This window comes from Rhipicephalus microplus, chromosome 2 (genome assembly GCF_043290135.1).
Source record: "Rhipicephalus microplus isolate Deutch F79 chromosome 2, USDA_Rmic, whole genome shotgun sequence".
Taxonomy (NCBI): Eukaryota; Metazoa; Arthropoda; class Arachnida; order Ixodida; family Ixodidae; genus Rhipicephalus; species Rhipicephalus microplus.
This window is the reverse complement of record NC_134701.1, coordinates 280721122-280733702: the sequence shown is the minus strand read 5'-3', so window position 1 is coordinate 280733702 and position 12581 is coordinate 280721122. Positions and strand designations below refer to the sequence as shown.

The following is a 12581-nucleotide window of genomic DNA, read 5'->3' as shown; positions in this document are numbered from 1 at the left end:
TGGCGATAATAACAGAATAGTCTGCACTGGTGTGAAAGTGAGCGGTGACGCCTGATTGTCAATAAGGACAGCGATATCGGCAGAAACTATCTATTTACTGTCGGAAAATACTGTAACACTCGTCATTGGGTCGTTTTGTCAAGGCCTGTTCTTTGAAGGTTTGTTGGGCAGGGGCTCCACCCCCAGAAGTCGCTCCTGAAAGGAGAGGAATATGATGAGGGCATGCTGGGTAACGTAGACTGTCGAAGCAATGCTGACCTCAACTGGTGGTGCTGAACAGTTCAAGGCATTCGCTGGCTGGTAAGGTAGGCCTTAATTTTGCGGTTATCCTCACCGTAGGGTGGGCATCGTGCATGAGGGTGAAATCTGCGGAGACCAAGTTGGCGGTACTGGCAGTTGCAATACACGTTGCCTGCTTCGCCATAGTTAACACGCTGGACACTTATTCGACATACGCCACACGATTGCCTTACTAGCACTTGGTCGTGAGCTGGACAGCATGTATGTGGGTGTGCTCGGAAACCTTGAACTGGGTGGTAGACCGGAAGCGATGTCTGGGAAGGGACGGGGGGCCTGCTTGATTGTACGCATTGAGGGACCTGTGGCTGGTGGTGCCAGAGATCGCAGTGCCACCTCATATGTTAGGACCAGGGCCTCGCGTTGGTGGTGCGAGCGGTGCGACCGCCTGTCTGATTTCATTTCCGATGACGTACGTGAGTGCTGTCACCGGTCGTTGGGGTCCCAGTGATTGAAGCTGACGTAGCTCATCCCGCACTATACTTCGTATGAAGGCTGCGAGTGCCTGTCTCTCACTGTCAGACTTGAGGGAGCATGCAGTGGCCTTGACGTCATGGCGTTCGTACTGTGACGACCACTGATGGAGAAAGGGCTCCCATGGTTGCCTCACTGATGAACTCAGCCACAGTTGTCAGTGGATTGCGCACGAGTCCAGCGAATAGCTGTTCTTTCACTCCACGCATCGAATATTGCACCTTCTTTTGCTTGGACATGTCAGGGTTGGTGTGCCCCAAGAGCCGAAGCATGTCCTCAAGAAACATCCAGACTCTCTCGTTCAGCCTCTGGTTCTTACACACGATGGCTTTCTTAGCTCTCTTTCTTTCTGAGTTGCGATATGCGTCACAGAGCTGTTGGCTTAACTCTTGCCACGTCTCTAAGGAGCCCTCGTGGTTCTCATACAACGTTTTAGCGGAATCTTCCAGCGAGAAGCAAACTCTTCAGAGCTTGCAATCATCAACCCATTTGTTGATGTTTGCAACTCGATCAACGTAGTCGAGCAGTCGTCCACATCCTCGAAAATGTCTCCATCTTCAAGTTAGATACAATAGTACCTAGAGGGGAATCTGGTGATAGTGTGTACGCGGGCTGCTTCAGCGGTGCTTGTACCCCTGTAATTATGGGAAGTACAGGCTTCAAATCTGCTTCGGATGGATTGCGTTCTTGAGATTCGCGACGCTTCTTTTCCGAGTGTAAAACAAAGTAACATGAACTTGTATTTAATTGAAACTTTCTTTATTTGTTTGTATGCAAACTTTATTGCAAAAAGTTTTCGTGACGAGGTGGCAAATGTGAAACCTGGGCAAATTTAACCATCAGGGTATACATTGCTCTGCCTTTGCATTCCAGATTTGGCATCAAGATTTAATAAATTATTTTTTGCAACGCTTGAAAACAATTATAATTGTTTTTCTCTCGAAAGTACGAATTATCTATTTATCGAAATAACAGAGTATTAAGTGGGAAACACTTAACGTTTCGTCTTTTGCTATGCTAAATGCGTCTGTCCATGTGGTCTCTACCCCCAACGCACCTCTGGTTCTGTCGTGAAGTCGACTCAGCGGAGCGTGACGGTGCATCTACTTTGCTTCGTCATCATTTTGCAGTCGATTTAAAATGAGTTTAAAACATGAACTCAAAGCAACGTTCTGCACTGGCATGAGGCACATCTATGCGCATTGGTGAGTGGACGACACTTCGTTTAAACTGTCAAATACGACTCGTAAAGCTCCAACCTCGCTGCAAATTTCATACCTAGTGGTCTTCAGCCTCTTTGAACACCAAAGGTGCTGTTTCAGTGCTCTTTACTGCACACCACTACCCGCGCTGCGTAAAGAAGGAAACTGAAACTGCAGAAACAAGTTCGTAGACAGTTCACTAGCTAACCCTACTCAATCCGAAGCCTCTACTTCCCATAATTTCTATGGAGGTACCTGATCGCAGCGCCAGATCACTCTCTAGGTATTATTGTACGAAGCTCTGTGGTCCCCATGGTACGGCCTTGCTGTCTGGGGCGCATGACAAACATGCCCGTGAGGGGAACAATGCGCATCACTTGTCTAACTCACCTGGCTTGTCGTCGGACTTGTCATCTTTCCGAGTTTCGATGACAAGGGACCGAATTTGGGAGGGGGGGGTAGTCCTCGCAGGCGGCGGCTGCTTCTTTTCGTGTGAGATGTCGCTGTCCCCAAGTTGCTAGGAGTGACGTCTAACACTTGAGCCAAGGTACATGTACCCCGCACCTCCACCAGTAACGTCGCAGGTTAAACAAGACAGTAAGCCAGGAGTCGACATCTGCTCCGCAACCAGAACAGCAAAAACTCTTCTTCTTTTCCACAAATGTGTCTGTGCGAGAACGAGTAAATCATAAATTATGTCTGTCAATATAAAGCATTTGCGAAAGTGTGCACTGTATTGGTGGGTTGTTTTGTGTCAACATTTGGGCATGTTGCATGTACTATAGCAACTGCCCGATTGAATTTTATTTGATTTAGGAAACTTCGCGTGTGTACCTCTCACTGAATGCCAAATACATTTAAGACTAAAGAATTACAATAAACAAAAATACTCTTTGCTTACAAAGTAAAACATATGCTTCACAAATGATGTACCGAATCTCTTTTACAGCAATATCAGGACTACTCCTTTGAAGAGTTGCGCTTTGTTTCTCCAACAAAGAAGCGGCTGATTGAAAATATGCTCGTCTGTGCTAATGATGATGGCACGTACACAGCCAACTGGACACCAGGCTCTGTCGGCTGGTACCTACTGCATGCCATCATTGATGGCTTTGAAATTGGTAATTTACTTCCCTTTGTTGTATATTTGTTCGTTACAGAGATCAAAATGTGTATTGATGGCATACATATGGCTGTCACTGAATTTATTTCTTAAAACTACTTTATTTGCTTTTTACGCTTACTGCATTTTGTAGCTGACTGAAAAATCCCTGCCCAGTGCTTTGAAAGTTTTGTTGTTGTGGAACACATTTTTCGACTTAACATTGCTATGCATTTTTATTGATTTAGGGAGTTCTCAGTGTCGGCTGGTGGAAGTGAAGGAACCACCACAAGGATTGGTGATTCCTTCCAGGGGTGTGTCACAAAAGTCATCGCATCAGCCCAACAAGGTAACTTAAAGCAGGCTTCTACATCTTTCCACATCTTTGTCACGTCAGACTAAATTGTGTTGTTAGAATCCAGCCATCTGTGTGCCCACAGCCATTTTATTTTACACCTGTTCTGGTGCATCTTCTAATGTATTATGCATATTGATTCTAGCTGAACCACTTAATATTTTACTTTTATCTTTGCCTTTTGCAGATGCGAAAGTTTCAGGCCAAGTACAGTGCTGGCCTGAGAATTCGCAGCCATCCTTCCTTACAGAGCAAGCAGATTGGCGTGGTGCAGGTGGATGGAATCGTCACTTTTGTTGATGAGGTAGGTGATCATGCGCTGCTTTTAAAACACTGTTATGGATTCTTGTGATGCAGTTAGCCTATGTCATTCTATTAACTGTCATAAGTGCACATAGATTTATTTCACTTGTTTGCCCTCCCATTTTTTTTTTTGTAGTCATAAATTGTAAACTGTGACGTTATTATTTTCTTTTAAAAAATGTGTTCCAGTTGCACAACGATGATGGCGTTTGGGTTCGCTTGAGCCCGGAAACCATCAAGACTTACTGCAAGAACGGGTACTCTGAGGCCTGGTGCTTGCAGTACAATCAGCACATAGGAAAAACTCTGCTGGTCCCTTTTGACGTGAGTGTGCAATTGTGCATGGTTGGCTTTTTTGTTTGTTTGCATGGATGTGCCATTCGGGAAAGCCCATAAAAAGGCATTTTTCTGTGTGTGTGTTCATGTGTAAAGCAAACCTGTTGCTACACTCTGCGAAATAACTGACCATTGTTGTTTTGCACTTGCTATCTTTTCTTGGCCCTCACCCTCTGGCTACTAGGTTCATGCAGGTCTATGGGGCCTTTGGAAACTAGTCAGTATTTTGTGCAGACAGAGAAAATGGAGACAAAAGCAGTGTACCTGTATTGAAAGTAACTTGGTGTCCCCTTTAGTTATTTTTTAGGTATCATAGCTGCTGATCGATGGCAATATTATTGTTATACAAATAGAGCAGACTCTTATGTATGTGCACTAGTTGACATTTAAGAAGCTTTGCATGATTTAAAATTTTCAATACTATTTTCTTAGATATGATTTGTTATTATTTTTATTTAATTCGAAATTACATTTTAATCTCTTCCTCCCTCTAAAGTAGGGTGTTTAGGCATTTCATATGGCAAGCTACCATATCCAAAACTGAACAAGCAATGCTTACACCTGCATGTAACACATGTGGGGAAATATTGAATCGAAAGAACTTTACATGAAAAACGTGTAAATGCATTGCTGTGTAAGTTTGTGCCGGAACGTACAGTTGTGACTCATGTGCAAACATTTATTCTTTGGAAACTTTATGGTGAGGTAATTCAGTGTAGCTATAGCTTTGGGACCACTTCTCTGCACCATTGCTCCGTGCTAATGTATTTAGGCAGCTTTCTACACTCTTTTCCTGGTTTGCTTGTGTAGGAACCAAAGGCAGCCCGAGAGGAATATTTCAGCGAGAAAAGCAGTGGTTCACCCAAGAAGAAAGATCTGAAAGAGCCAAAACAGCAGCCAGCCCAAGTGCTACAGCAGCAGCAGCAGCATCAACAGGAGCCCCATAAGCTGCATCAACAGCAGCAGCCTGAACAGCAACAGCAAAAGCAGCACCAAAAGGAACAACAGCACCAGTCACTCCAGCACCAGCAACCACCACATACACATGATGTGATTAGGCATGGTTAGTACTCCAAATGTACCGTATTTTTAGTTTTTATGTTAGTGCATCTTCCAAGAAATAAATTGTTAGTCAATGATTGTATGCTTTTACACCTCTGGGGTGCTTGTGAATAAATGAAGGTTAACTATGTTTTAATTACAGGTGTATGTGTGTATGTTGTTTAGCACAAAACCACTGCATTTCTCTAAGGCATAACTTTTGGTTTATTGTCTAACATTTAGCACTCATTATAAACAGTGTACAAAGCAACAAACTCTTTCTGCACTGTGACATTGTAACCAAAACCACATGTTTTGTTTTCAAAAGTTGTCGCTTTTATTTTTAATGTTTGTAGCACATTTAGTCTTATGTCTTAAACGTTTCTGGGATTATTGAGTGGGCCTGCGCAGGTCCATATGTACTCGGAACATTTTTGCTTTTATATATGTACAGGGCCTGGAATGTACCAAGTGGCTATTTGTGGAGCTGCTGGACACAATGTACGAAGTAAGCCTAACCTCAAGGCCCCTCCGATTGGGATGCTTGCCATGGACAGCACGATCATTGCTTCTGAAGAGGTGAGGCATGGTTTAGGATCTATTACTTCAACATGTTACCACCGTTTTGAGCTCTAGCTTAGTTTCTTACTCAGCAACCAACACTGTGGAAGCAATACAAATTATGTGTTGTATAAGCCTCACACCTGGTGTTTTATTGTGCAGTTTATTTTGTTGTACTATGTAGCACAAAGTACTGATTACACAATTATGGGTATTTCTATGAGGTCTTGAATAGTGTGATAAAGTAGCCTGACAGATATTTAAGGACAATCTTGATGGAGATGTACTCCATCAAAAGCACCATATCTTATTCTTATTGACCAAGCAACTTGTGGGAATGGCTTTCTGGAAGCGTTGCTGGGCCAATTCGTTGGATCAATGTGTATTTCAATCAGTCAGGATGATTGTAGATGACCTCAATTTAAAGTTTCATCTTAAATGTGTCAATCAATTCATAATATTGCAAGAATGTGTAAGCTCACTTGATTGACCATTTTGTTGTGAAGGGCATAATAGACATACTAGAATCTCCCGCTCTTTATTTTTACTCTAAAGGTTGGGCCTACCTTTGTGGTATCTTGTAGAAAAACTGAAAGACCCAGTGATTAGGGTGTGGCCTGATGTGACACTACTGCGGCAGCGAAGAGGTTTAAAAAATCTAAAATATTCTTGTTAGGAATTTCGGGTCCGTCGCTTTAGGCTGTCTACTCTATCCAGCATCCTTTATATTTCTCTTGAACAGGACAAAGTCATCTCAGTGCCTAGAGATGGCGACATTTCATCCCGCTTGAGGCTAGCTTTTTTTCGACTGCTCGAATATTTAATACTGCATCATGTTGTGCATCTTCAGGCTGAAAATTAATAAAGAAAGAAATTTGCATTATGTGAGCTTGTTCAAATAAAAAGGAATCTGTTATTTTAACATGTAAAAGTTTCAGCTTGGGAGTTTCTATAACCTGAAGGATGTCCTTCTTTCTTTGTTGTTTTATATATGTTCTGCTAATATAATGTAGATGAACGTGCCGAACATTTGAAGAGCATAGAGCAGCTTATTTAGCACATCTGCCTCAAACTAAGCTTTCACCTTGTTTTCGATACCATGCCCACTGTACTGCACCATGAACACATGTTCAGGTGTTCAACTCGGAAGGTGTATGGCTGCGTTTAAACAAGGACAGCTTGGAGAGGCATAACCTTGGCAAGGAGGGTGAGGCATGGACATTGGCCCGGACGCCTGCCCACGTGGTGCCGGAGGTGTGCTACCTTCGTCACGAGTCTGAAGTGATGCAGTCGGGTGACAGCGATGATGACTCGGCTGGCGCATGTGGCCACAGGTCTGAAAATTGCATCTACGTTCGGTTGTGCACGCCTGACAAGCCTGTGCCTTTCTCATCCCCTTTTCTTTCAGAGGTGTTGTTGTGCACCTTCTTGAGAAACTGCATTAGCATATGTTTATTGTCATGACTTATTCAAATAAATTATAGGCATTGGTTTGTAACATGAGTTCCCTGGCCTTAACAAGGAGCTGTGCAAAAGTTATCTCAGTACAGCATCTACCTGAAAGATGCAGTATTAGAACAATATTCTTTTTCAGTAATTCCTACAGCTTTCTACGGAGCACTTTAGCTTTTATCTAAATACAGTGAAATCTCAGTAGACCGAACATCAGATTAACGCACTTTTAAAAAAAATTTTGCGCCGACTGCTAATAGTTTCAATGTGAAATTATTTCATTACTACGTACTTCAGAATACCAAACTTTTCAAAATAACGAGCACTAATTTAGTTTTGCGTTATATTAACAACGCCTCAGTACTACGAACTCATGTTCTGAAATCCGTCGCGACCACCGGAGCAATACAGAGGCAGATGACACAGCGAACAGATGTGCTTGCTTCTCTGAAGACGCGCAGCAGTGCAGAAGGGAAAAGAAAAAAAAAACGAAAGGACGACTTTCTTTTCTTTCTCTTTGTTGAAAAACGCCGACGCTGCTTATTTACAAGTACAAAGGCGAGGGGCGAGGGCAACACGAGAGGGCAAGGTCAGCGAGGCAGAATGGGAGTTGCGGAGCAGGAAGCAGCAGGAAGCAATGGCGTGGAAATCCTGAGACAGCGAGGGAGCAGAAAACAAAACGCGAGGAATTTCTTTTTTAGCTCTTTTTTTTCCTCGGAAGAGGCGATGACACCCGCGGTGCTTCAGGTTTTTCTTACCTTTCTGACTTCAACATGTGCTCTAGGAGGCCTTGCTGGTCCTTTTCATCTGGTTTCGGTGATTACCTATCGCGTTCACAACGCATGTCGACATTTGCGCTGCAGTGCTACTACATTGAGTTCATTTCTGCTTGCGATGAAGAAGCGGAAGCAGTTTTTGCTAAGCGAGAAAGTGGATATTCTTCGGCAACAAGAAGGCAAAAATCAGGATGTTGTGGCCAAAGAACTTGGAGTGCACACGTCAAGAAAAAATCAGACTTCTTTAAGTAAACTTGTATTTTTTGGTGTTAATTTGTGCATTTGCTTTTTCTCATGAAAAACGGGTTCAAGGACCCATCGTTGAGGTAAGCCTTATTGGTCAGCAGAAATTAAGTATGTATGGTTAATTTCTGGGCTTTTACTTTAACGACCTTTTAAAAATAATGAACAAATTGCCACAGCCCCCTGAAGTTCGTTATACTGAGATTTTACTGCATGAAATTTCATTTTGTTACCCTCGGGAAATCGGGTATTAAATGTACCATACCACAACAGCAATAGCAGGCTGTGATGCCAATGCAATGTCTCATGGACTGTTTCTTTTTGCACTTCTCGAACCTCTTTTTTTTTTCAATGAGCCATCTCTGGGTCTGAATAGTTGAGTGACCAAAAGCCATATTTCCCGCAGGTGCACTCAGGCTGCTGCGTTATCATCATCGGCTGTTCGATCACGTGGCTACAACTTTGGCATGCCTGTCTCTGCGAATGCTGACAGGGTTGTTTCTGGGTGTGCAAATGCAATGCAAGGTATGGGTTTGCCACTGTCATGTGCGTGACGAAAATATGTCAAAGACGTCTTGATTGGCCTCAGCATAAAAGCACTATCATGCTTTTCAAGGCTGTTCATCTTAAAAAACTCTGCATGTTCCTTTGTCTTCTTAGGCCTATTCACATTTGGGAGCGGTACCTCGGATCCTGAAGGTGGTTCATCTGGATCCGCTAGCCCTTTCATTTTTGGGTCTCCTGGTGAGCATATCTCTTCCTCTTCGTAGTTACAATATTTTGCTTGTGGCCACTGAGCATTAAGGTAGTGCAAACTGAGTACTGTAAAAAAATGTGCTGCTATATGCACACTTGAGTGAATTAGCCCTGCACTAAATGTGCTTTTGGTACAGGTTTTTGTGGCTAAAGAAAAGCGATGTGACGAGTTTTCTGCACACTTTAATATTAGGACATGGCACTTTGCGTGATTGTAGGGAGGTTGCCTTGTTTACTTCTTGCTTCATCGGCGCAACATTTATAGTTGCCTTATACCAATCTTATAGGTGCCATATTTCCGTGAACTTGAGGATGCGTATAGAAAAGGGGCACACTGTACAGGACACAATTTCTGGTCCACCATTGAAAGAGCACAAGGAGCTGTTTCTGCAGTACTTTTTCAGCACAGCAGCAATGCTGATGTGTTGCGAAATCCGGAACAACCGCCTATCCTAGACAAGCACCCCCTCCCTTTTTGATTTGAAATACAGTAGACTCTCAGTAAACTGTAATATGTTAAACGGAACAATTGCTTCTGCTATGTTTGGTTTCGGGCATGTATTCTGCGCCCATGTTCACCACTCAGTAAACTAAACTTCTGCTAAATGGAACGTATTTTCTTTTCCCAGTCACCTCAGGTTCCGTTTAATGAGAGTCTACTGTAAGTGCTAATTAATGTGCAAGCACCCCCCCTTCCACCATTTCACTGTCTCTGTTTCCTTTGCTCCGTTTATTTGCCCAAAAAGGGTGCACAAAGACAGTTAATGCTTGCATATTCAATAATGCATTTTATCAGAAGCACGGGTGTGCATTTTTCATTTCTAGCAGCTCTTCCGCCAACATAATAAATTCTGATCTGCGACTGAGCCAGGGCCCCCTGTCTAAATCTTGTCAGATTGTCTTTTTCTGTGGAGAGGTGCTTTCTTGATATTTTACAGCAGACAGTTTGCTGCGAAATTCCTGCTGCCACTTGATTAGTTTGATACGTATTCGGGCATTGGAAAGAATGGAAACAGGGGTGTATTACTGTTTCTATATAGTGGTTCAAATGATAGGCTGTTGTAATCACTTTTATTATTGTTGCAAAATAAGAGTGGACAGCAATGGATTATGTTTAGGAATGTACATATATACGAAATTTTGAATTACAATTAGTCATTATACTATATTTTAGATTTATTGTAAATTTAAAACTTAGTACCTGTAGTGTACACGCATCCCGAAGGAGTACGGCCACTAGCGTGGGTCCGGTCTTAGCGAGCCGCAGGGCACGAGTTAACCATTGCCATGGCGAGAACACGATACTGCTCAAGGTCGCAACACTTTATTGTCTGTAGCAACACCAAAACGCAGTACAGCCCGTTGCAAAGGCGCGGCGGGAAAGCAAATGGGCTTACCCACGCCACAGGCATAAAAGTACTACACAGGGTGCCACGAGCACGTCTCCGTGGTAAAAGTGATTCATGGAGACACCGGGACCGAGGCCCGGTTGCTCGAGCGAGGGCAAAGGCGCTCGCGTTAAATTCGGAGAGATACGGGTTGGTGTAGCCTGGCCACGCACTGGGAACCCGCACCACTCTTCGGCCTAGCGTTCGGAAGAAGGGGGGCGACATAAGGTAAGCGTTCGCCTCGGGCGCAAGGCGCTATTGGCGAAGTCCGAACGAGCCCCACAAGGACCTGACGGACGGAAAAGAAAAGCGTGCTTAGCCCCATGTCGTCCCCAGAGAGGCCTCTCTCTCCTCCTGACGTGGGCGCGCGCATGGCCTCTCGGGAGACTTCGCGCGCGGCGCCACAGTCGACACCTGCTACTGGGTGAGAGGGTTAAACGTCACTCTGCACTCCCAGCGCGGCAGACAGCGGAGAAGGGGAAACATGTCAGGACATGAGAACGGAGAAAGAGGCAGCAAAGCCCGCGCTAAGGCAGCGGGCTAGCCTCAATTCCCGCATACCTAAAAAATTTTTGTACTAGTTCAGTTGACTCTCGCTAATTCAAACTCAAAGGGACCTCTGAATTTTTTTCGAATTATCAAAAAGTTTGAATTATCAGAAATTCTCAGATAGTTGACTCTGGGTGAGGTGACACCACCCATTATGATTAGGCATTGATTTTATCACACTTAAAAAACTTTAAATGTTTTTAAAGCCTAACTGCACACAATGAACAGAAAGCAGAGGGGTAAGGTGTACAAGTTTATTGGCCATTTACTGCTGATCAGACCTTTTAAAGAAATCACGAATTGCCAACTGCTTCCTTGCTATTTGTGCCTTCAGCACAAAGCTCTCTATATCATTTGAGAAGCATCACAGTTTACCATGCGTGTGCTTCGTTTCAAACATTTGTTTACTAGCGAAGCCTTTCTCCTTGAAGCCCTGAGGTGCTTATTTTTCATTTTTAGACTGTTAGGAATATAAACACACAAATTTTTAAATAGTAGTGGGAAAGCAGCAGATATTTTCTGGTAGCAAAGTGCAAAAATTATGAATTAACCGAATGATGGAGTTTGAATTAAGAGGCTTTTAAATACAGTGAAAGAATAGAGGGCCAACCAAAAAGTTGAATTTTTCTGAATTAACCGAAAGTAGGAATTATCAGAGTTTGAATTATTGTGAGTCTACTATACATACTTTATAAACTACAAATACCATTAAAAGGAACCTTACTGTGCTCATGTTTGAGTGCACGGCCTTATTGGCAATAATATCTATCTATTTGAAGAATGAGTGCTCAATATGTGCTGAATTTTTTACCCGTATTTTTTACTATCATCTTACTCAACATCTGTTCTTGGTCTTCTTGTTACAGCTTCAACTCCGTCCACATCGACAAATGCACTTGCTGATTCTGAACATACCGGACCTGCATCCGAGCGGTCTGAGGCTCCGACTTCAAGTGGGTCCTTCGCAGGGGGGTCCTCGCACTTACCTTCACGACGGCGAACGAGTGCAGATTCATCACCCCCTCCTGCACGAGCAGTTCCGCCAGAACTTCGCGGAGTCTCAGTCAGGGACCTGGTTCGTGCTATAGGAGAGAGTCGTGCCAATGGAAATGGCGCGACACCACCTGGAACACCGCCAGCAACACCACCAGTCCGACGGAGGCGATCATCTGCCAACTCCAAGCCGGCTGCATCAAGTCCAGTACCAATTCCTGGTGTGACAGTGCCTTGTTCATACTCAGACACTGTGCTTGGACTTTCAGAAGGTGTGCTAAGCCACTCGGGTTCTCAAGCCCAAATTGAGAGTGCCAGGAGTGCTACCCCATCTCAGGGAAGCCTCACCGAATCGGGGTCCTTCTCCAAGCATTCTGTCTCATCACCACGAAGAGCATCGATTCAAAGGTATTAGTACCATTGTTACATCTGTACCAATCTGAATCAATTTGTTTCGTGAACTTGGCCTGGTAATGCTGATCTTTAAGCTGATGACTTTAATGAGCCATAAATATCTGTTGTAATGTCCAAAGCATTTAAATTACAATAGAACCTTATTGATACGTTTTTGGGGAAAGCGAAAGCAGAAAGTAAAGGTATAATCTGGGAAAATGTACAGTTTGAATTATAAGATCTGAATTGGTTATTTTTAGTTTTTGTAACTGTGAGCGTGGGAGCTGGGAAGTTGTAAGCAGGAGCAAATGAATGAAGTTCTACTGTAGTATCAAAAGTAACTAGCTCTGTCCCTGACAA

The 12581-nt window shown here is 43.6% G+C and overlaps 1 protein-coding gene across 2 annotated transcripts in view; it reads left to right on the top strand.

Moving 5' to 3' along the window:
• Positions 1-12581, top strand: part of hiw (MYC binding protein highwire) — a 169108-nt gene that overhangs the window by 99950 nt on the left and 56577 nt on the right. For both annotated transcript variants that reach the window (XM_075882117.1, XM_075882116.1), the window contains exons 47-56: positions 2923-3094; positions 3324-3424; positions 3618-3734; positions 3923-4057; positions 4880-5132; positions 5565-5689; positions 6806-7005; positions 8549-8667; positions 8803-8886; positions 11702-12236. In XM_075882117.1, the coding sequence (XP_075738232.1) occupies positions 2923-3094; positions 3324-3424; positions 3618-3734; positions 3923-4057; positions 4880-5132; positions 5565-5689; positions 6806-7005; positions 8549-8667; positions 8803-8886; positions 11702-12236 (1841 nt within the window). The remainder of the gene's footprint in view (positions 1-2922; positions 3095-3323; positions 3425-3617; positions 3735-3922; positions 4058-4879; positions 5133-5564; positions 5690-6805; positions 7006-8548; positions 8668-8802; positions 8887-11701; positions 12237-12581) is intronic.